The sequence below is a fragment of the Pimephales promelas genome, chromosome 8 (assembly GCF_988280905.1).
Source record: "Pimephales promelas chromosome 8, fPimPro1.hap1.1, whole genome shotgun sequence".
NCBI lineage: Eukaryota > Metazoa > Chordata > Actinopteri > Cypriniformes > Leuciscidae > Pimephales > Pimephales promelas.
Genome location: NC_142776.1, coordinates 32,576,471 through 32,601,384, shown reverse-complemented (window position 1 = coordinate 32,601,384; position 24,914 = coordinate 32,576,471). Strand labels below are relative to the sequence as shown.

General features: G+C 36.0%; 1 protein-coding gene and 1 pseudogene across 1 annotated transcript; both read left to right on the top strand.

The window, feature by feature from the left end:
* The first annotated feature begins 539 nt into the window (after positions 1-539).
* LOC148978122 (immunoglobulin-like and fibronectin type III domain-containing protein 1) lies at positions 540-9,393 on the top strand (annotated as a pseudogene).
* A 4,801-nt stretch (positions 9,394-14,194) lies between these two features.
* igfn1.4 (immunoglobulin like and fibronectin type III domain containing 1, tandem duplicate 4) lies at positions 14,195-22,695 on the top strand. The gene is made up of 22 exons (XM_089134620.1): positions 14,195-14,231; positions 14,697-14,819; positions 15,035-15,174; positions 15,312-15,411; positions 15,553-15,594; positions 15,686-15,737; positions 15,833-16,022; positions 16,233-16,346; positions 16,461-16,629; positions 16,734-17,006; positions 17,101-17,460; positions 17,591-17,715; positions 17,788-17,929; positions 18,050-18,343; positions 18,431-18,730; positions 19,818-19,997; positions 20,188-20,316; positions 20,401-20,480; positions 20,559-20,751; positions 21,215-21,508; positions 21,595-21,915; positions 22,691-22,695. Exons 1-22 carry the CDS (start codon positions 14,195-14,197, stop codon positions 22,693-22,695), a joined length of 3,663 nt encoding a protein of 1,220 aa, XP_088990746.1.
* The last annotated feature ends 2,219 nt before the right edge of the window (positions 22,696-24,914 follow it).

The following is a 24,914-nucleotide window of genomic DNA, read 5'->3' as shown; positions in this document are numbered from 1 at the left end:
TTTTCACAATGAGTCTTTATAAAGCAAAATATAGCATAATATATTAACCTTTTAGGATGGGAGTCTTATGATGACGTTTGGGGGGCGTGGCATCTAAAAAATTGTAGAAAAAAATTGTAAGCTACTTCTTTAAAAGGTTAACAGAACTACAGTAAATTAAATGTAGCTTGTAAATTAGTTTCCCAAACACTGTTACAGTCCACATTACAGCAATGACTCTGAAAAGACTTATATTGTGCACAATATATCTTATTTTATATTCTTGTATGCTTTCTTGTGTTGTTTTGTTGTGCTATGTCCTATTCGTCATTTGTCTAATGTCACGACCCAGTTGATAATAATCTAGATCCTAAGGTCAAAAAGAAACCCTGAAAAACAGCCCAAGGCGAAGGGGCAGGAGATGACTTGGCAAAGATTGCTGCAGAACAGCTAAAGAAGGAAAGAAATGAAAGAATTGTGGCTGTCAAAACAGTCAGTGCTGACTGAGAGAGAAGCAGCAGGTGCGGTGGACAGCGGTGCTTCGCCATCTTATTCTAGAGATGATTCTAATGCAGAGAAAGAGGTCAAGAGAGAAGACTCTGACGACACTAGACTGGCAAGGAATGTACCAGACACTAGTGGAAAAGACACAGGGAAAGGAGAACCACACAAGTCATTTCAATATGGGAAATTGTATCTTTTGCCACAAAGACACCCCATTTGAATTGATATTCATACTACCGACATTCATACTTTTTTTTAGGTGTGACATAAGTGTCCAAAATTGACATCAAGGTGTGCATAAACTCTTAAATCTCTGATTATTAACTTATCTCTGACTGTCAGGATTTTCAGGTGAGAAATTGTCCTTAATATTATACTAACATACTATACTAATACATGCTAAAATATACTAAACAAATTGTCCTGTGTACTTAATGCTTGAGAAATTATAATTGTTCAACAACAAAAGTCATTATTGTCCTCATTAACATTAACTTTTGGACCACACAAACTCCCAGAAATTATTTTTAAAATTAAAAAAAAATTAAGTTTTATGACATTGTTGAGTTCCAATCAGTACAGATGCTATACAAAGCAAGGCACAAATTCTTACTAAGCCAAATACAAATAAGGTTTCAAGAACGTACTGGTTAGATTACGAATTATGAATTAGGTGATGAATTAAAATTTAGGATGCAGAAACATAGTAGAACAACTTTGAAAAGTTTAGCCCTATAGTTAATGGGGTTCAATTGTGGAATAAATTGGAGATGCAAACATCAATCTTTTCTAATATAAATACAAACAAAAGATTTTTGAAAAGTATAGAGAAGAAGAAATGATTTGTCACTAGGGGTGTTTCTCAGATACCGCAAGTGTATATTATTCATGTTTTGTTTGTTTGCTGTTGTTTCCTTGTTGTTGTTTTGTTGCTTTTGCACTATGTTCCTTTGGACTATTGTGAAATGATAATTTTTTTCGTATTAATTTTTGGGGATGGGCGCTTATAAGCTCTTTTGCTTCGGCCCACTCCTTTTGAGCAGAATGGTTCCTTCAATTAATATAAGCAAGTGTGGCTCTGACATTATTTCAGTGCTTTATTCACACTAGCCACAGTGTGGCACTGTATGAATGATCAGCACATGATCAGACTGATGCCAACAGTTTGAAGCAATTATTCACTACACATTCAACTGACAAGATTAATGGGCCTTACTGGGGAAGGGATGTAATTTAGGCAGTTTAGGCAAGTGATTTATAACTCAAATATAATTGATCTATCCAACTGTATTAATACGTTTCCATTTAATTCGGGTAAGTAAACCTGCAATCTTTCATATTTTTCATGTTGTCTTGTTTGTTTTTTTCTTATAGACAGAGCTTGTGTAGTCCATGTTTTTTTTCCCTGGTTATTGGATAATTATGTATAAACTTTACAACCATTTACAGCATGCTTTGTTAATGAACACCATAACTACTGTTGATACAAGATAAACATCTCAAACCCACATTAACATCATTGATAAACTTGCATTCTTCCACCTTCATAATATTGCATTTCTCTTCCACCCTCATAATATTGCATTTCTCCTCCCAATTCTAAGCTCAAGATCCCTATTTGTTTGTGAGCAAACATGAGCTGCGGAAAAGGCACTGAATAACATTCAATAATTCAAATCAATAACAAAACAATAATAAGCCATAAAAGCATTCTATAATTACTGATGATATAAAGATGATATAACTCACTTCACCAGTGGAGATGAGTCAAATGTATTGTCAGATGTGAACCAGCAGAACTTTTTTGTAACCTGAGCACCAACAAAGCCAACGGGGATAGGGAGAAGGTGAATTAATGATACTATAAATTATCGATTTGTGTTCAAATGTCTTTTGTAATTGCTCTTTGTATTTAATTCTGTCTGTTTGCTAGTTGTACTCTTAAGTTGAAGATAAACAAGAGTTAGTAATACAAAGCTGCAAAGATTTATCCTCAAGACAGAATCGGGCTGAAGTGATTGAGTGCAAGACTGACGCCATGGCAACAGCGGGAGGTATAGCTATTTCTTTTTTCATTTCACAATGGTATATTACTAGAATAAACATCAATAAGTAAATGTTTATTATATTGAGAAAACAGACTCATAGCTCAGGTTCCACAGACCAGGCTAAGATTAAGCTAGGATTAACCCTTAGTTCTTAGTTCAATTAGGACATTTAAGTATAGCTTTTATAAACATACCTTAGAAAAAACATTGTTTTGAGCCAGTTGCTTTCAGTTAAAATGGTTAAAACAGTTAAGTCTGGGACTACACTTAAGCCTTGTTTGTGAAACCAGGGGATAATGTTAATATATTAAATCTAAGAGTAATTATGTTGAATCAGTGTTAAAAAAAAAAAAACTATTTTACAGATTTACTTCCTAAATTTGTCCATGGTGACCTGCACAAGTTCTCCAAAAATGTGGTGGTTAAAATTGCCCACTACTACTTCCTTTAAAATGCCATTCCAACATCAAGACTCGTCAGAGATCAACTGGTTTAAGGATGACACAGAGCTTTTTGATGGAGGCAGGATAAAAGTAGTAAAGGAACTAAACCAGAGCCGTCTTCAGATAAAAGAATTCTCTGGGGAAATTAAGATCCATCTTAAAAACCCTTTTGGTACCGCAGAGGCCTTCTCTAGGCTTATTGTGGTCGATATGTTTCTACTCAACTGTATTTTATATTGAAAATATTCTGAAATAAATATTTATAACCCTTCCGCCTTTTACATACAGACTCATACATTCACATTAAACTGACACATTGAGTATTTCAAATAACTCTACAGACACACCAAGTCCACCACAAGGGCCAGTAGAAGTGATTGAAAGCTCATCTTCTATCATTGAACTTAAATGGAATCCACCAAGTGACACCGGTGGCTCTGAAGTGACAAACTACTTTGTTGAGCGTCAGCAGGTAGGGCAGAGCATGTAGAAAAAGGTATAGCATAGTTCACCCAACTGCTTGTCTTTTCGAGACAGAAATGTTTCCCATGGCAAGAATATATACTGAATCTACTCTGGGAACTCGCTGGGTATCAGTGATCCTCTGGAGGCGGAAAGCATCATGGCTGGAACTCTGAGTGAGAGACTGCATGAGCTCTGATCATTAAGGGACATAAATAACATTTTATAAATAAACCAATTAAAAATTACATAAATGAAACTGGACCTCGAACTATATGCTCTGTTTTTACTTCTTAAGCAAGTAATCAAAACTTCTATGTTGCAGTTCTGCCTGGTCAACCTCCCCCTCCAATGGTAGTCAGAGCGTTCAAAAATTGTATCAACCTAACATGGACTTCACCTGAGAAAGATGAAGGAACCAAAATACTGGGCTACCAGCTGGAAAAACACAAGAAAGATACAAACCAGTGAGTGACTCTGAACCCAGTTAATGAACCTATTCAAGGTATCTTTTTTCCCAACACTGGTTCATCAAAAGCGTGACTCTGCAAAACATACCAATACATACAATCCACTGCGGTTTTCAGATAAAATGAACACCAGTGACTGAAAAACACCAACAACTTTTATTTTATTCACACAAATTATGATTATATGGGCAGGTTGTCGATTATAAAGATTTCAGTGCAGTTCCTTGCACAATACTATTAAACAATAGCCCTACTTGTTTAACAAAAGTCAGAACTGACTTGTAGAAGCAAGCTAAAATCACATGGTTGAATCAACAAATGCATTTTAATCTTAAATTTGCTATTGGTTAATTTATTGTAAGATTGAATGGTGGATGTATACGTTATTATTATATGACCTTTTAGCGCCATTTAGACATTTCATGTCCGAACTGCCTGCGATACGTACTGTACAACAACCAACACAATAGTGTTGCCAGATTCATGTTCATCTGTTTTGGATAAAACTAAACATGGTTTTAGCGTTGCTCTATCAGTTTGAAAGTGTTGCAAAACCTGAAAGAAGCAAGCAATGCAATATCATTTTGGGGCTTCACTTTCAAAATAAAAGGGTTTTTGGTTCAATTACACTTACACAAGATTGTTAATTGTAACTTCCCAAACCCTATAATTCAGCTTTATATAGTTGTTGAAGAAAAAGAAAAAAAATCAAGAGTGGACATACTGTAGGTAAAGTGACAAATGCCGTGAACTTTCCAGCTAATAAACCCACTGAATGTACAGTATAGCAAGTGAAGCAGAAACCTTGATTGTAATTACCATCTATCTTTAAGTTACAATTAAACAAGAATTATAGGGTTTGAATCCAAGAAAGAGGATATTAATTTGTGGGCAGATGAAGATTCCAAAGTAAATGGAAATGATTTTTCCGTACCTTTAAACTATGTAATTAGAAAACAATAGTTTTATGATTAAATGGCCTCAGTTTTGATAAAACCACCATATAAGTAATATAATAATGTTTATGATTAAAAATAAAACTACTTCATTCAGAAGTTTTCCAAGACATGGATAACTTTTAAATGACAAAAACTTTACAGAGTTTAGAATCGTGAGGTTGGACTGTTCTAATGGTTTACATATTCTTCTGGGTCTCATAAATATGCAATTGTCATGTGTTTCTAGAGTATTTTCCAACCAACACTTCAGCACACCAAGCTGCATCTTGTCATCATTACATTTGTACATTGGTGACTGCTGACATGAAATCCTACATACAAAACAGTGATTATTATTATTTCTATTCAGATTTGCTGAAAACAGCAGCTGCAGTAAGCTATCTGAGGTTATTTCCCTCTGAATCCTCATTAGAGACAATAAAAAGACTTTACATTTAAAACAACTTTACATTAAGTAGTATCCAGTATGGAAATTTATGGCACAGAGAGCCCATTGCACAAAGCTTTCAGACATGCACTCCATCTCTCATCTGAACACTCACCATGCAGTGAAAATGAAATCAAACTCTTATTGATACACTCTTCATTTATTTTGTGTTTTCAAAATAAAAGTCAATGGAGCAAGTTTCAAATTTGCAAAATCGTAAAGAAAGAAATATTCCTCTGAGCCACAAGAGTTCATCTTTAGGTAGAAGGCTCAGACCCCTGACTGAAATCCTATAATAGCCCCTGGTCGGGGTCTAAATAGCCTAACTTTACCAAAGGGATTTCTAATGCATTCTCATAGAAGCCTCTAATCAGTTTCAAGTGCTTACATCCTTTCTATTTCCTCACATCATATCCAGCGACTTGATCACAACTGCAACCAAACTGCATAAACCAACGTCTCGTCAGCTGAAATATATTTTACTAATAAAAGCTTATGAAATATTTATTTAAATTAAAGCTCAATTAATTCCTGTTCTGATTATTTCATCACGTCTACACCTCACAAATCCAGTATACAGACTTATCATTTATTCCAGGAATAGGCTACACTGATATCAAGTCTTATCCCCATTCTCCTAACAGAATTAACACAGTCTCACCTACAACTAAAGGACTCTCTTTGAAACATCTGCATGCCATTTTTATAAAAACTGACAATTTCCCCTAAAAATAATCTCCACACGATAAGGGCCAGATTCAAACGTGTCCTAATGAGCACATTGGTACAATAGTGCGTCTTGACTCCACCAACAGTAGACTAATTATGAATCTCCAAACATGTTGGTTATCAAGTCACTGGCTTTACTTGATGTAACTCTGACAATTAAAGTAATTACTTCACACAGCTCTGAAGTATACAGTGAAGCATGTGTCTGAGGGGTCAGAGTATGAGTATGAGTATGAGTTTGAGTATGAGCCATTTCTGGGGCCGGAGAACACAGCTCTGTGGTCTGCGCAAAAAAAAGTAAGTTCTGATCATAATAGTTTCTTAAAAGAGACTATAAATGTGCTGAATTGAACATTTCGTCCTCCTATCTGCTTTCCAACCCTTTACTTTCAGTCCGGCGAAGACTGCAGTGAGGTCTACAGGATCTTCAAAGATCCTGTAGACTTCATGGTTGTGAGAGAAACTAATTATATCAAAATCAAAGTCGATTATGAGCGAGGTACTTAGATTTATTGTGTATGCTGTGTCAGCCTTCATTCCCAAATTAACATGTCTAACAGAGAGCCATTCATTTTAAAATAGTAAAAATATGTACATTAGCTCCAATAAAAAAATAATAAATGTGATAAATGTTTGCAGTTTCTACATAATTTAATCAATTTAACAGCTGATAGAATGATTTGCAATGTCAAACTTCATTCCAGCCCTCATACAAATATTATCTATTATATTTTTTTTATCACTTTTAGCCTGTTAGCCAGGGGATGCAAGGCTTACTGCAAGGGTCAGTTCAGCTTAATGTCTATAATCGGTCACAATATTCAGTCTATCATTTTCTTTCAAACTGTGTTTATGTTTAGAGCTCCCCACAACCTGACATCACATGGCTGAAAAATGATGAACCTGTGGGTCAACATCATCAATGTTGAGGAGCTGTTTATGTTTAGAGCTCTCCACAACCTGACATCACATGGCTGAAAAATGATGAACCCTGGGTCAACATCATCAATGTTGAGGACTCATCCACACTTGTCATACCTTCATCAAAGTATTCAGACTCAGGTGTTATGGCAAGGAACTCTAGAGGGCAGTCCAGCTTGACATAGATGTCAGAGTGGCAGGTAAGTCAGTTTTCGGAATAGAAGGTAAAACATTCCTGCATTAGCGAGCGAATGGGTCAGACACCTCTAAAAATGTCCACAGGATCAAGAAAAAAAGACCTCTAAGCTATTAAACAAACTACCAGTCCTAAGTTCAATTTAGATTTAAATAAAAAAAGATATATGAAAATAGGGGGCAAAGGATAAAAAATATATTTATGGACATTGGTTAAGTACAATACAATATATTTGAACATTTTTTTTTTTTTTGCAAGATATTCAGATATTCACAAGTAGTTTGAGAATGTATGGGAGACTGATTTAAGTATGTCATATGCAATGGTCCATTGGAGAAATCCCTTACAGCCACTTAAATCATTGTGCCTTATCAACAACCCTCCTTGTATATATGCATGCACAGTGATACACTGTAATGTATAATTACATATTAATACACGTATAATTACACTGTAATAAATGTATAAAACACTGTAATAAATGTATAAGAATTGCTACTTTTCCAAAAAGAATTGGCACTTTTTTCAAAAGAATCGGTACTTTAAAAAAAAAAGAATCGCTACTTTTTCCAAAAAGAATCGCTACTTTTTCCGAAAAGAATCACTACTTTTTCCAAAAAGAATCGCTACTCTTTCCGAAATGAATCGCTACTTTTTCCGAAAAGAATCGCTACTTTTACAAAAAGAATAGATACTTTATCCGAAAAGAATCGCTACTTTTCCAAAAAGAATTGCTACTTTTTTCCAAAAGAATCGCTACTTTTTCTGAAAAGATTCGCTACTTTTCCCAAAAAGAATCGCTACTTTTTAGAAAAAAAATCACTACTTTTTATAAAAAGAATCACTACTTTTACAAAAAGAATAGATATTTTATCCGAAAAGAATCGCTACTTTTCCAAAAAGAATCGCTACTTTTTTCCAAAAGAAACGCTACTTTTTCCGAAAAGATTCGCTACTTTTCCCAAAAAGAATCACTACTTTTTATAAAAAGAATCACTACTTTTTCCAAAAAGAATCACTACTTTTTCCAAAAAGAATTGCTACATTTTTAAAAAGAATACTTTTTTACATCAGAAGAAAAGTGCAGCTGACTTAGGCCATGTGTCCACCAAAGCGTTTTTCCACGCGCCTGGCATATGTTTTCAATTGTTTTCAATGGGAGCGCTGCGTTTTTTAAACACCATGAATAAAACAAGCGTTTTATTCACGCTCGATCACCGAACGCCTGGCGTTTTTTACTGGCCGCCGAGAGCTGAAAAATGTTGAACTTTGGATAAAACGCAGTGCTCATCACTGTCATTTTTACCCAGCAAACCGAACAAAATGGATGAAAAATAAATTTTTAGTATGAAACAAACCACAACTTCAATGTGTGCTACTTCTACAGATATATAACAATATATTTTTCATTTCTAATCCAAACAATGTAAAACTCATCTCACTTACTCGTGCCTGTAACAAGACACCTGTCAAGTTTGAAATCCATCGGACTAACAGTTCGAGAGATATTCGATTAACAGACAGACGTTCCTGTAATTTATAGATTGATCAAAAACAAAAAAGAACAAAAAAGCAAGCCAAAATGAATAGCCACAGTGAATGTAACTATGCTGTCCAGTTTATCACACTAATATGTAAGCCTTGCTGCATCCAGGAGCAGCTCTAAGCGGGGGCAATGACCTCATGTCAACAAGCAATCCTGTAAATTCCATAAATGCAGTGCCCCTGTAAATTTGTGTTCAGCCAAGTCATCTTAATTAGTTTATTTCTGTGAGGCTGTTTAAATGACTAAATGAAACATGTGCCCAATATGGACCACTGCTGGCTACCAGGTCCTCAGGCGTGCAGTTTTTACCTGATTACTCATGGGCCAATTTATTACTTTCATTGCCTCACAAGTTTGCCAAGCCCTGCAGCATGAAAGCTTCCTTTCTTTCTCTACAGATGAACCAAAGCCTCCAGGCCCAGTGGAGCTGGAACAGGTTGTTTATGATAAAATCATCATCACATGGGCTCCATCTCCAGACCAGGAGAAAGACAATCGACTGTATTACTTGGTAGATGAACCTGATTCCAACACACGTGCTTGGAGTACAAAGCCGACCGTCTGTTTTGCAACACTGCACTGCCTCTGTCCAATCCAGTTGAAAAAAACACTCAGAGTCTATGCCAAAAACAATATTTCTGATCCATCTAAATCACCAATGAGGGGTATTAATGAACTGAGAGGTGGGTTGCAGAAGCGAACTAATTAGTGCTCATTTCATTCAATTGTCATATCATTTTTTTTATCATCACAGTAAATCACCATAATTTGTTGATTGAAAGGAACGATTTAACCAAAAAAGAAAATTGTCATCATTTCTCATGTCATTCCAAACCTGAATGATTGTCTTTTTTCTGTGTAACACAAAAGTAGAAATTTTCAAGATTTGTACTCGTTGCTCATTTTGATGTAATTACAATAAATGTGGCCCGAGGCTTTCAAGATTAAACAAGGATGTAAAGTACAGTAAACGTGCCATTATATGATGCATGTATGTTTTTTTTTCCAAGTCTTCTGAAGCCATACAATAACTACTAAAATCTCCTTAGTGCATATTAGTACAGTAAATGTCTCATGAATAATTAATTATTTTAAGTTACTATAGATCTTTTCGATTACTCAGTTTACCTAATTTACAAAACTCTGAACGAATCATTGATTCAATGATCTGGTCGCAGTACAGTAGGAAGGACTAGTACACTCAATTTTTCATCTATTTTGAAAAAAAAAAAAAAACTCTTAAAGGTTAGAGACAGCATGATAAATTAGCAAACAATGGCAAAATAATTTTTTTTGTAATTTTTTTCTTATTTCTAATGCCACTAGACACGCTTTCCAGGCAACTACAATCACTTTTGAGAGGCCTACTTCCATTTTGGTCCACTGAAAGTCCTCAGTCCACCTCATTGATATCAGTTGTACATGACCTGCACACATGGTCCCTCAATGGCAACTGCATCAACTCCAACAACACCTACTACATCACAAATGCATATGGCGTCTGCTCTACGTACATTATGCGAGTTGGGCCAGAATGGCAAGTACAAAGTGGTAGCTGTCAACTCATTTGGCAGAGCAGGATGTTTCACCAAACTAAGAGTGAAAAGGATGTTAGATGTAATGATTATTTTCACACTTGACATGCTCAGCTAAATATGTTATTGCTACAATAAAGTGCCTTCATAAATTAAATTTTTATTCTGATTTAATTCTTTTTGATTTATTCACAGATTGAAATTCAGAGTGCTGACCCTTAGCTAGCTTGTGTATTGCAAACCAATATACAGTGAATTATTTTATGTAAAGCTACTTTGAATATGCATGGTGAAAAGCACTACAGTATCGGCCTGGACGATATATAGATCTATCATTTTATTAGATAAAATCAGAATCTATGTGATAGCTATAAGACTCAAATGTGAACTGTGCTTAATGTAAATAAACTGCTTTCTGCCAACTTCTCTGCATGGTGATTTTCAACAACAAAAAAAGCATCAAAGAAAGAAAATCTGAGCACAGGTCATTACAGTTTTCCCCTTTATTTAACAAAAGCTTTAAGATATGATGCAAAATGCATTTTATATACCAAAAAATATTCAAGTACATTAACATACCACCACAAATATCACCTGCCCTGGGTCTAGTACAATAGATTTTGTACAAAAGTGATGAAGTTATCAATGACGTTGCTAAAAAATAAACAAATAATGTAACAAATACCTTGCTGCATACCTTGTGGTACTGAGAGGTGTTTCAGGTCGTAGGGTGACGTTTGTGTACTCAGTTTCCAGAAGTCCAGAGATGTCTCCAGGCTAACTGGTCCTTGCAATTTGCCTGGCTCCAGACTTTGAGACAAGCTGTCTGGGCATGTCAAGCTTGGTAAATCCCTGTCAATGTAAAATGAAACCTTCCCTCGGGGCTGTGAGGGAAATATGCTGCCACATAAATATATATTTTTTACAAGACCCAGCGTTCATATCAATATAAGCCCCTGAATATAATAATTATATCTGTAAAAGCTTCATATTTACATAAATCGCAATGCAATAGTCGAAAATCACATAATAACTTTGTTCGTATAAGACCTTAACCAAAAACTAATGTCTTTATTTTAAGTGCCATTTAAGTTACATTTTAATTGTCCAATAAACATGCAATATGTTCGGTCATGTTACAAGAGATCGTCATCCTACTGTAAATGGCAAGGCCAGTATAGAGCAAGTGTCTACATTTAGGACACATGTATGACTTTAATGCTAAATAATCTCTCTCTGTGGTTCAACTGAAATCATAATTCAAATATTTCAGCAATGCAAAATAAGTCGGCTGCTGGGATGGAGTTCATTATTAATCTGGTTAAACAATGCTTCACTTTCAACAGCAAGACTGAGATAAGCTTCAATTCAAAAGATAAACATCAAAATAAGATGGTAAACAACCGTTTTGCAATGACTGACATAATAGAAACCAATAAAAGTTAACTTCACATTTAGTCAGGATCGTAAAATGATATTTGAATATGAATATCTGCTTCATGGGCTGGACATCCCCCCACCTCAGCTTCTCAAATAAAAGCTTTAATGTGACAGCTGATTGATTCAACTGCATAGAAGTCTTCCATTCAGTCCACCAAATGTTCTTAACGCAGAAGCTGAAGGAGCAGCGGGATTTTAAAGGTGAGTTTCCATTTTCTTTGACATGCAACATCAGGAATAATTCACCATTAGAAATTCACAGTTCGCCTAGTTATGAATTTCTTCAGTCCTTGAACTATGAACAAATAATGGAAACAAATTTGGTCAAAACTAATGATTTTCATTCACTCGGAGCAAACCTGAGCACATAATATCATTAACACAATGGCAAGTCAGATGTACATTTAACAAGTAAGTGGTCATCTACTGCCATACATCATTAATTACTGCTATGAGAATCACTCCCATCCATGCCAGCTCTTAAATGAACTAAAACATCCAAAACAACACTATGTTATTTAGTTGACTTGTGTACTTACATTATCCCAAAAGTTTCCAATAAAGTTTAAATCCAGAGAAATCAACTATTTTAACCAGTGTAATGGCCCGTGTCATTCAAGTGGAGATCAAGAAGAGATCTAGAGTGCCTGGGGTTATGATCACCCAGTATGTCAAGAAATATATATAAATATATATTTAGAATTTATCTGTCAAATGTTGGATATATATTTCTAATATCGATCTAGCTTGCTGCAGTGTACAAAAAGTGCCACAGAGCAAATGCACATAGTAGCGTTACAACATAACTTTCAACACTCAAATATATTTTACTATGATTGTTTTGACCTAAAACAGCGCTGCATTATTCGTTATTAAAACATATTATTTTAATTTGTCAAACAAAATGACCTATTTGAGAAATAATTTAGGACTATTTCATTAGAATGAAGTGAAACAAAGTGAGTTTAAGTGAAGTCCAGGGAAGAAAGAGCCCGGACGTTAACCAAACCTCAATGTACTCACCCTCCTATCCTTCCAAATCTCTATGACTTACTGTCTTCCATGGAAGACATAAAAAGTTAGGCAGAACTTACAATTACAATGATATAGAATGGTGACTGATGCAAAACAAATAAAAAATTAAATAAAACTTAAGATAAAATCTCAACGACAAAAAAACCTAGACGCATTATTTTAATTGCACTCGAGAGGCATCTTGTTTGGATATGATTTGTCTTGGTGTGCTGGAGAGACAAATGAGAGATAAAGTGAAAAGGGGAGGCTTTTGGATAGACTGTTACAGCTTGACGCCAGAACTCGCAAGATCGATTGACAAATGTTCAGGAAAGATGAGCAATCTGACTAAAGGGTTAAGGTTAGAAAGCCAGATCCTCTATATCCCACCAGCATTATAGTGGAGGGCCATTGCTTCAGCTGCTGAAGAAAGTCAATTCAAATGTGCTTCTTTTCCGTTACAAAGCACCAGAAGATTGTGTCAGACTTTTTGTTTTTGAGCTAGGCAGACCGACTAGTTTTAAGGCTCACATAATGCATCTGTCAAATGGTGGATAACTGTTTCTTTCCCCTTTGGCCTTGTAAAAGCATTGCTGAGGATCCTGTGAATCTTGGAATGCCAATACGTCTTTTACCAGTCTAGAATTACGCAACGATATGCATCCAATCAAATTCTTAATATATCTTTATTGGATCATTTTTTAAAGGTCATAGCATCATGCATCTTTTTGAGGACCATTAGGAGCAAACAAAAAATGAGAGAGAGAGAGAGAGAGAGAGAGAGAGAGAGAGAGAGAGAGAGAGAGAGAGAGAGAGAGAGAGAGAGAGAGAGAGAGAGAGAGAGAGAGTACAGTTTTATCAATGATAGTCACTAACAGCAAGATTACATTAGAGATAATCATGACAGTGCTTTAGTACCACATACAAACTTAAATAAACTAAAGTAAGATTCTGAGGAAAAAATATGCAGATTTAGAGAAAAACAAAAAACTCACAATATTACTGTTGTTATCACAGAAGGAATAGAAAACAGTGCAAAAAAGAATATATGCAAAAAAAATGATACTTTAGGATAGGATTTACCAAACAAAGAAATCTTTTGGTGCATCAGCAAAGTAATTATCTGAACCCTCAGATAGTTATGCAGGAACTTTAACTTATTCAGTAGAAACAAACATTCATGCTCCACTTTGCAGTTCTATGCCATTTCACTTGGATGTTTCATAACAACTTCTAGTTAGTGTGTGTACATTGTATCAATATAAGTGTACAAGTGGTTGGGATCATCATTGTGTTCTAGACTCTGTACCCCCGTGATTAAAGGCCAATCACTGATTGATTTTTAAGCCTTACTGTTTTACTAAATATAAGCCAAACTTGGTTCTAATGCCATACAAATATTTAAATTATTTCTTTACAGAAAATCATTTTTATATATATTTATATATATTTTCTTTTACAGCATAAATTCATAAAGTGAGCTCTGGAACAATACTGGAACAAGGGTAAATCATTCTGAAGATGTCACAGCCTGCAGAAGAGATTCCTGGTGATCAGGGTAAGCTATATTTGAATCAAAATACTGTAAATGCAATTATTTACATGTAATGTAAAATGTTAATTAAATATTTCCTGAACAAAATGCCTAGGCCTATATTGCATGTGTTTTAAAGATTTTAGTACTTCAAAACCTCAACAGCTGCTAAGTTAACAACCCAGTTTTAGAGCAGTTTCAAGTCTTGACTTTTGACATTCATATAATAAATACACAAGCCTACAACATTTATGGTAGGTAGGTTCAACGTTTTTTCTTATTCTGTAATCTGTACCCCTTTATTTGTTTTGGTCCAAACTTTAAAAGGTAACATTGCCCTCATGTGGTTAAATGAATAATTAACTGTAAAGGCAGTGTATCTGGCAGTTCAATTTTGAATGACATTTGCATGTTTAGTATATGGGTGGCTTATAAACAAATACAAAACATACAGTGTGTTTAATAAATCATATGATTTAACGATTCAAGTGGAGATCAAGAAGAGATCTAGAGTGCCTGGGGTTATGGTCACCCAGTTCGTCAAGGAACTGCCACGTGGAAAAACTACACCTGATTTCACCAGGAAGCCAATCTCCTTGACAGTTCAAGAAGGTATTAATAATAAATGTTGCTAGTTAAAAAGCATATATATATATATATATATATATATATATATATGCCGTATTTAAATGATTTGCTCTGCTCAGTTGTTATCTGCTCAGACTGTGGATTAGATTGAACATTTATGTGTTAGTTGAGCAGTTTGGTAGTAGATGCATAAGCATAAAACTCAGAAATGATGAATGGGTTGCCTTTCTCCATTGCAGGCAAGGTGGCCATTTTTAAAGCAATGGTAAGTGGAGAACCAACACCAACTGTAACATGGGCTCGCAACAAGGGTGACATGTCTGATCCAGAAACGTATAAGACAAGATATAATGAAAGGAGTAGAGAGCATGCTCTAGAGGTAAGATACTCTACCAAACTCCAAAGATTTGGATCTGAAATTACATCATTATCAAACAGTGCAGTATATTCCGATGGGTCATTATACGTTAAAAACTTTTTTAATTTGTTGTGTTGAAAAAAAAAAAAAAAAAACAGATACAAAATGCCCAAGTAGACCAAGCAGACACGTACAAATGTTTTGCTACAAATCCATTTGGGAAAGCAGTGTGCACAGCTGCACTGAGTGTATTTTCAGGTAGGCAACATATTTTCATTAAAACAAATGACAACATTCAATAATATTACCACAGTCAATGTGCATAACTAGGCAATTAGAATATGTTGTATAATCTGCAGTCACTGTAAATCCGTGTTAATTACTTTCTCTGTCTTTTAGTTGGATTCAAGAAAAAGAAAACTAGCACGTCCTCAAACAAAGGTTATCCTAAATGATGAATGAATGTAAAGAGTGTGTTCTGTTTAGATTTTTTATTGATAATGCATGCTATTTTCTTCTGTTTTTAATTAAGATGGCCAAAACAATGATCCTGAAGACTTCCGGAAAATGCTTAAGAAAACCAAGTAATTGTTTTACACATAAGTAATCCTGTTTTGTCAGAATCAGAAATATCTCTTATAAAAGCACAGCTGCTTACTCTCTAAAATCTTCCATCTAGTATTGTCACGAAGAGAAAAGAAAAACCCAAGAAAGAGGGAGAGATTGATCCAAAATTCTGGGAACTGATGCTAAGTGCCAAAAAGTCAGATTATGAGCGCATCTGTCATGAATTTGGAATCACAGACTTTCGCTGGATGCTAAAACAGCTTAATCTGAAGAAAAAGGAGAAGGAGGATGAACAAGCAAAGGTATTTTTCAAGAATTTAATCATCTGATGCTGATGCTGGGTTGTCAGTTAATTTCAACTCGTTATTTATTTCGATAGTGAAACTCTGCCTTGAGACACGTCTGTAAATGCAACATTGATTTTGGTCAATTTCTATAATCATTTTTAGTTGTTTTTTAAAGAATATGTGGTCAATTTACTTTTTAAATCCCATTTCTTTTATGCCTTACAGGTGGTTCAAAACGTAGACAACATGAAGCAGATTGAAGTGACAACAAGTGGCAGAGCTGAATTTGAGTTTGATATGAAGCTTAAGGACCAAAACAGTAAAATCTATTTGTACAAAGTAAGTTCATCACAAGTTCATTTAAGTAAGTTTTACATCAACAACGAACAATGTCATCCAGCAAAAAAAAAAAAATAATAATAATAATAATTTAAAACTCTTTACTTTTTCCAGAACGGTGAGATGATTGATTATGGTAATGGCACTGATGATTCATCTAAACATAATATGAAGAAAACTGGTGATAAGTACAAGTTTAGCATCAACAAACTTGACTTAAATGATAGTGGACTTTACCAAGTGGATGTTGATGATGTCAACATTTTCTCAACAAGCTTAGCAAGTAAGAAGGCATTTAATTTTTAGATTATTATTCAATTTTTTTTTTTTTTTTTTTTTTTTTAGCATTTTCAGCATATATCTGCTTCATTAATCATTTCCCCACAGTTCCTGATGTGGAATTCGATGGTATGCTAAAAGATGCTAAAGTGGTTGAGGGGCAGGATGCAGTGTTTGAGGGAGTTTTTTCTGGTCCTGTACCACAAATCACATGGTGTGCCAATGACATTTCTCTTGAGCATGGAGACAAGTACAATATCACAGTCTCTGAAGACAAGCTCAGCCACAGATTAGTAGTAAAGAACTGTAGCCAAGGGGACAAGGGTGTGTACACGGCTATTGCTGGGATTAAATCATCCAGGGCCACCCTTTCTGTTGATGGTAAGTCTTCAAGAGGAACAAAGAAACAAGCTACCATTTGTAGTATTGTATATGAATCAGAATAATGTTTAACCATTTCTCTATGCCACATCAGAGGATCCTAATGCCAGGGGGAAAGGTCAAGGTGGTGCAAAGGATGGAGCAGGTGATCTTGCAAGAAGTCTGGCAGAAGAACAGGCAAGAGCGCAGAGAGAAAAAGATGAAGCAGCTGGGAGAGGCAAGGCTATGGATGGGAGTGGTGATGGAGAGGATGGCCATGATGGAACCGATGGCCGTGGTGATGAAGGGGATGGTCGTGGAGGACTTGGCTTGGGAAATGGAAGTGGAGGAAATGCAACAGGGAAGTATGGACGAGGAGGAGAGGGTACAGAAGGAAGTGGGGAGAGTGGAGACGGTTCTGGAATGGGTTTGGGAGCAGATGGATCAGCAGTTGGTTCAGGTGGAGACGGTACAGGTATGTTCATGGCAACAATGTACAAGAACTCTGTCAGCCTTTTACATAGCTCATACTTCAATTTCCATGAATAACTTACCACTTAGTCAAAGTGAAGTTATTATAATTCATTCAAATGCATTCGTTCCAGATGATAAAGTGCACTTCGCAAGCGGATTATCAGACAAAAATGCCCTCCGCGGCAAACCTGCAGAGCTAGTGTGTAAACTAAATACTGACAAAATTGATGGTGTGTGGTATAAAGATGGAAAGAAGGTAAGCTTGTGTGTCGTAGCAGTACATTACTGACATGACTGACAGAGTTTGACATAAATCTTTTTTCATCAGCTGACTTCCAAAGATGGAGTGGTCATCTCTAAAGATGGTTGTACACATAAGCTCATTATAGAGAACTGCAATGATTCTGATGCAGGTCTATATCATTTTGAGGTTAATGGTTGCAAGACAGAGGCCATGGTGAGAGTGGGAGGTAATTACAATTCAATTTTCTTTTTTTTTTTTTTTACATTTGGCTAAAGCATAATGAAGTTACTGTCAGTTTGGAAATTGCAATAATGTTTTCTGCTGTATATTGCTTCTGTTTTCCCAGATCTTCCAGAATTCGACCCAGACGCGTTGCAAAAGTTCTCTAACCCCGTGATAGTGAAAGCAGGCCAGAGTGCATCTTTTAAGATGTCATTTCCTCCACAAGCCTCATTGGAGATTAAATGGTTTAAAAAAAGCTCTGAGCTTCTTGATGGGGGTTCAGTTAAATTGGTGAAGGAATCAAACCACAGTCGTCTTCAAATGAAAGACTGCCTGCGAACGGATACTGGTCAAATCAAAATCCAGCTAAAAAACTCTTTTGGTTCTATTGAGGCTTTATCAAGTCTTATTGTACTAGGTGAGAACGATATTTGCAATTGACCTCTTTAAAGGTACTGTATACTGTTACTATATTTTAAGTAACACACATCTGTGCCCCTGACAGACAAGCCAGGTCCACCACGAGGCCCACTAGAAGTCAATGAAAGCACATCTGCAGTTCTTGAATTGAAATGGAATCCTCCGAAGGATGACGGTGGCTCACCAGTGACAAACTACATAATTGAGCGTCAACAGGTTGGGCAGAATACCTGGAAAAAGATTGGGGATATTTCAACTAACCATCTAACCTTCAGAGATAGAAGTGTGTCCCTTGGCAAGAGGTACATCTATCGCATCTATGCTGAGAATCTTGAGGGCATCAGTGAGGCGATGGAGAGTGAAAAAATCATGGCTGGCTCATTAAGTAAACTCCTTAAGTCTTTACGGCTGAATTTTCCATATTGAACAGGGTTGCCAACTTTGGGACTTTGGCTGGAGTGAGACTGTAACATTTCATTACGTGCGCAGAGAAATTTTTTGGAAACACTAACCCTAATTTTAAAAATGTGAGTCCTTGTTTACTTAGTATAAACCCTGATTTATGCAACAACAACCAAGATAGAATGGAAACTTTAAATTAATTTATTGATTGCACTATTTAAAAAAGCAATGATAAAGGTGATTACATAACATGTCAAAACAACAACATCTAAACAATAAGAAATCTCAAAGCAAAAAGAACACGTAATAGTTATTCCACCTCCCCAGAAAACCTACAAAGCCTCCCCCAAAAAAGTAAAATGATCTGAACATGCCATCACAGGGTGCCATCAAGTGACAGTCTGTGGTGTCAGTCTTGTTTAATAACTGAAAAGGTTCACTCAGCATCCCCATTTGAGTGTGGCAGCCTCAACACAATCTGGACAACCTTTGATAATTTGGGAAATTTTAAAATGCCCCTGTCCGATTTGCCAAAACGTAATTTGTACCATAAGACTATTTTTATTGAGCAATTAGCTAGTCCACATAACGCACGTCAGACAACGTTTGCAAGTTGCAGCTATAGTTAAAGTCTGTACTCTCGGCATACAGACTGATAAGGCAAGACTACGTCACTAGTGACAAGGCACACCATTTTATTATCTGCTTACCTCATCAAAACTTTCATACATGCATCAGTGGGCTCCGACTCCGAACCTGTGCTCTGAACTCTCTCTGAACTTTTCACACGCAACTGATGTATCAGGTCTTCAGCAAATCAGGTAGGCAGATGTTACAGCTGTGGGCCTTAAACTCCTCTCCTGTCATTAATACGCTGGTCAAGTCATCAACAGAAAATTAACAGAATGAGAGGGGAGAAAAATCTATTTAGGCGTGACATTTCTTGCGTGTGCGTGAGATTGATGCTGAAAGCGTGAGTGTCACGCAAGATGCGTGAGAGTTGGCAACCCTGATTTTAAGAAGGACTTAAATCATCTGAAATGTATGTCTATATTACTATGTGTTGGCAGTGTTCCCTGGTCCACCATCCCCACCGAAAGTGGTCAGTGCGTTCAAAAACTGTATTAACCTAACATGGACTCCACCAGAGACAGACGGAGGGAATAAAATCTTGGGCTACCAGCTAGAGAAATGCAAGAAAGATACAAACCAATGGGTGACTCTGAACCCAGTTAGTGAACCCATTCAAGGTATTTTCTTTGTCTTTTCAAAGTTCCTTCTTGAATGAAAAGCACTGACTTTCAATTCTAGACTGTAAAAATTTTGAGTCTGGAAAACAATTGCTAGGGCAAATCAATAAATAACCTTTAGCAAGCCCCTTGCTTGAAGTTTAAAGACCTCAAAATATAAGATAAATTAAGTGGTCTCTACTTTTTACAGCTCTGAAGTATGCAGTGAAGGATGTGTCTGAGGGGTCAGAGTACGAGTTCAGAGTAACAGCCATTAATATGTTTGGGGCTGGAGAACACAGTGGTCCCTCTGAGATCGTCTGCGCTAAAAACCCCAACAGTAAGACACAGACATTTTATCAAGAAATCAAGATAATCTCTGAGATAATTGCAAACATATTTACTAATTTTGACCAATTTCCAGTGAAGCCCCGTTTCAAAGATCCTGAAGACTTTATGGTTGTGAGATCAGGATATTCTATCAGAATCAAAATTGATTATGAGGTAAAAGTGTGCACTTTTTGCATGTAGTCCTCTATGTAGTCAATCATCATCTTCCATAAATGTATATTTGACACACAGGCCACTCCACCACCAGACATTACATGGCTTAAGAATGGTGAACCTGTATCTCCCTGGAACAAGATCATTCATTCTGATGGCACGTGCACACTTGTCGTGCCCTCCTCAAAGTATGACGATTCTGGTGTCTACACCATTGTGGCTAAAAACACAATGGGGCAAGCCAGTTTTGACATAGAGGTCAGAGTAACAGGTAATTTCATCCTACATTATGTAAACTATAAAAAGGTGTGATTACAGTAGTTTTGTTTTTTTTTTCTTATTTTGCTTTACTTTCATTCATATTAATGGGAATGCAACTATATGTAAATGGTTTAGTCTTAAAGTGGTGCATACAAAAATTCAAGTTCAACTCTAATCTGCAAATTTGGATAGCATCTTTACAGGATCTAAACTTCACAGTCTATAAAATCAGCAAGAGAATTGAATTGAAAATTATTTCAACAAAAACAGAAATAATGTAGTGTAACTTTATCTTCTTTTGCAAACATTCATTGCAGGGTCCAAAGTAACTTTGCATGCTTTATGCCTAGGTGAGACCACATCCTGGGAGACTAAAAGAGCATTGTCAAAGAAACAAAGAGTTACTCATAAGTGAAAATAACTACTGAGTAAATATTCCTAACACTATAATATTGCTCTTTATGCGGCTGCAGATGAACCCAAGCCTCCAGGCCCAGTGGAGCTAGAACAGGTGGTTTATGGTAAAGTCATTATCAAGTGGGCTCTGTCTCCAGACCACGAGAGAGATGACCGACTGCACTACATGGTGGAAGAACATAACTCCAACTCACGCATTTGGCGCACAATAGCCGACCACCTACTCTGTAATACCTACACTACCGGCATTCAACCAGGTCAAGAATATCACTTCAAAGTCTATGCAAAAAATGATATGGGAATTTCTGATCCTTCAGATTCACCAACGTGGGGTGTAAACAGCAATAAAGGTGGGTAGCAGGACCACTACTAATGTAACTTATTGTATTGCACAATGCTAAATACTTAGAACTTTTCTTTCCTTCTTACCAACTAGTTGTAGCACCCTCAACTGTGCCGACTGTAATCAGTTTAGAAAGGCCACCTTCCATCCTGGTTCCATTGAAATACCACACTCCACCAAAAGGATACCAGTGCTTCATGACTTGTGCAGTACGCGGCTGCCCCAGCCCATATATTGCATGGTACCATGACGGGATTTGCATCAACTCTGACAAAAACTACTACATCACAAATGCATTTGGTGTCTGCTCTATGTACATCCTCAGAGTTCGTCCTGAAGATAGTGGCGAGTACAAAGTGGTGGCAGTCAACTCATTTGGCAAGGCAGAATGTTCTTCAATGTTAAACGTGAAAGGTATGGCAGGTGCAGTGATCACTTCGAGGCTTGAGAAGTGTTTACCAGAGTCACCTGATTTACATACCGGTTTGTCCTTTGTGATCGAGTCACATTGCTAATAATTTAGAACATGGTTACGTAATGCAAATGGGCAGATTGGTCTTTAGCCTATTCTAGAGCCCATCAAAATGTGACCTGTGGGGCAAATATGGACCGTCAATCATTTTTATGTGGTCATAGATTGATTTAGACAAATTAGCTGCACCGCTTAATGCATTAGAGCGCTTTCTGTGCAAATCTCTATGGTGAATTCAGAAGCACTCAGTGGTCTGTAATTAAAAAAAAAAACAATCTTAGGAGACAGATAACTGTACTGTCCCTTTTGACAAAATTAAGAATGCTGATGTTGCATTGCATTATCAATTCCAATCTGACATATTTTGAAATGCAACAGCAAAACATTAAGCTTGAGTAACTATACTTGCATAAACGGTTTCAGTTTTGAAAATGAAAATATTACAATCTGATAATTACTCAAAAAAATGTACTCTCATTTGCATAATTAAGCCCTCTGAAAAAGTAGATGGAGAGCCATGGTCAACTCATTACACATGAAAATCAAATTACTTGAACAGATGTGATTTTCTATTCAGCTTTTACAAAGAAACCAAGGTTTAAGACAAAACTGAAAAACTTTTAAATCAACCAATCTTGTTTGCATAGACTAGGTTGTAGTCATTCATTTTCTTCATAAATTAATCTTCTTTCATCTTTTCTCTTCTCTATATTTCAGATTGATCTTCATTCTGCTGGACGTGGCAATTTTTGATATGCTTCTGCCACAACTAATTTCATGCATACATTTTAAGCTAGAGCAGTGCATGCATATACAGTAAATGAACATAGCTGTGATGGACTGTAATTGAGAACACACAATTTGCTACTATACCACAATGTGTACAACTAAAAATATAAGCCATTAGAATGTATTTATGGACTTCTAAATATGCAAATACATTTTCTGATAAGCACAGTTTCTACCATTATTCTTTGAAATTGTAGGCTAATCATCTTCAATACAGTCCAGTTGAACCAGTGAACTATACTAGACAATATTCTTGAACATGGTTGAAAAAGCTTCACAGACATTTAAATCGCACACATATTCCACTTCCTTCTGGTTCAAATTACAGTTTGGTCATTCCATGTCAAATCAACCAAATTTGGCATACCGTATAATGCAACAAAGATGACTAAAGTCAACTGATTTTACTAATCGACCTGTCTCTGTGTAAAAATAAAATATAATGCCATTTTCTAAATACATTTTTATCCTCCCAGTAATTTGGCTCCAAATATTTGGTGAAAAGTCAACAAAATAGTAGATTACTCAAAAATATCCATTCATGACATTTCATATTTTTTCCTTTCTTCTTCAAATACAGTATGCATGCCATTCACCATAAAATTAAAAATTTGAGCTGGGGACCTAAGGTAGAGTTGATCCGGAATGACCCAGCACTCAATTCCAGTCTCAGCATGGTTCCTTACATGAACAACGCCAATGTCAGTAGGCACCCCTGACTTCTTAGCAGTTGAAACTGAAACTACTGTTAAAAAGCAAGTGTGTAGAGCATAATCCAGAATGCAAGTTTAACCAAATAAAAAATATAACCCATTTATTTTCAGTATTCTGAGATTTTTTTCAAATATAATTCAATGAATACATTAAATAAACAAAACAATATTGTTACGTGAACAATAACAAATACAACAGCCTGTTACATATATTGCCTACTGTTTGGGCTTACATTTACATAGGCTACTACAACTATACTGAATTTGTAGGAGGGACTAACTCAGATTTGTATGTGACCCTTCAATGACTGGTGTTCTTCCATATGGGTATTTTAAAGAATATCCGGGCGACTTTTTTTTAGCATAATGTAAGTGAATGAAGACTGGCTGTTATACTCTAAAAGAGACCCACAAACATAGGACTCTGTCGTAGAAGTGAGTCCTCCTTTGCTATCATTAATAAAATTTGGCATGATATTTGTCAAAAAATAAAATGTTTGCATGTTTCACAGGGAGAAAAATGCATAGTTTGGAACAACATAAGCAAATACTGTATGACTTTCATTTGTTGTCAATAATGATGACTATCATTTTAAGTGAACTTTCGCATTAAGGAATGTTCATTAGACAGGGCTAGAACAATGTACGTTAGCGCAGTCTCCAACAGTTGCTACTGACTGACTGACTGACAGTTTGTGATACGCTCACCTGAAATCAACACTGCCTCGTCGTCATTGCTCCTATAAAGCAACAACACCTGCTGGATACCGGTATTCTGTGTGCATGAGTGGAGTGTTCTCATCATCCAGTGAAAACAAGACAGCACCCACGCACAATGTACTTGCTTCTATGACCTTCCATCAAACCAGTGCATTTGCTGTTGTGCTTTGGCCCCTCACTTAAGTTAACCAAAAAAAAAAATGTTGAGGTAAATGTGAGATAGGAAGAATTGTTTGTATGTTCCTATTTCTTTATGTATGATGTATGTAATAATAATAATAATATTTGAAAATAAAATAATGAGGAAAGCTTTGCTGCAGTGCAAACACTGCTGGACCGGGACAAAAAAAAAACAGAAAAAAAGGACAAGACAACAATAAAACAAAGACAAGGCAGAGAAGTTATGTCTCCGGAAGATTAATGATAATATATATTTTAAAAAAGAGAGATGTAAAGCAAATTTTTACCATGAATATTGGTAAAATATTTTCTGATATTGATAGTGCTGCAATGATATATTTACACTGGTCACACTGGTTCCCTTGATAAGAAAACCCCAATAAGATTTTTCCATTGGCTTTTGGATAATTGCATGAAAGTTTACCGACCAACAATACTTTATGATTTTTACACTATTTGTTCATGATAATCCTCACAAATGAAAATCCTCATAGTTTTGTGGAGTTGGACAAAAACTACGATAAAACCTTTTGGAAAGC

Excerpts from the sequence above, each read along its gene's own strand:
- igfn1.4 (XM_089134620.1), top strand. The coding sequence starts at position 14,195 with ATGTCACAGCCTGCAGAAGAGATTCCTGGTGATCAGG. Across the intron at positions 17,461-17,590 it reads TTCAGGTGGAGACGGTACAG|ATGATAAAGTGCACTTCGCA; the intron begins GTATGTTCATGG and ends CATTCGTTCCAG. Across the intron at positions 20,752-21,214 it reads CATAGAGGTCAGAGTAACAG|ATGAACCCAAGCCTCCAGGC; the intron begins GTAATTTCATCC and ends ATGCGGCTGCAG.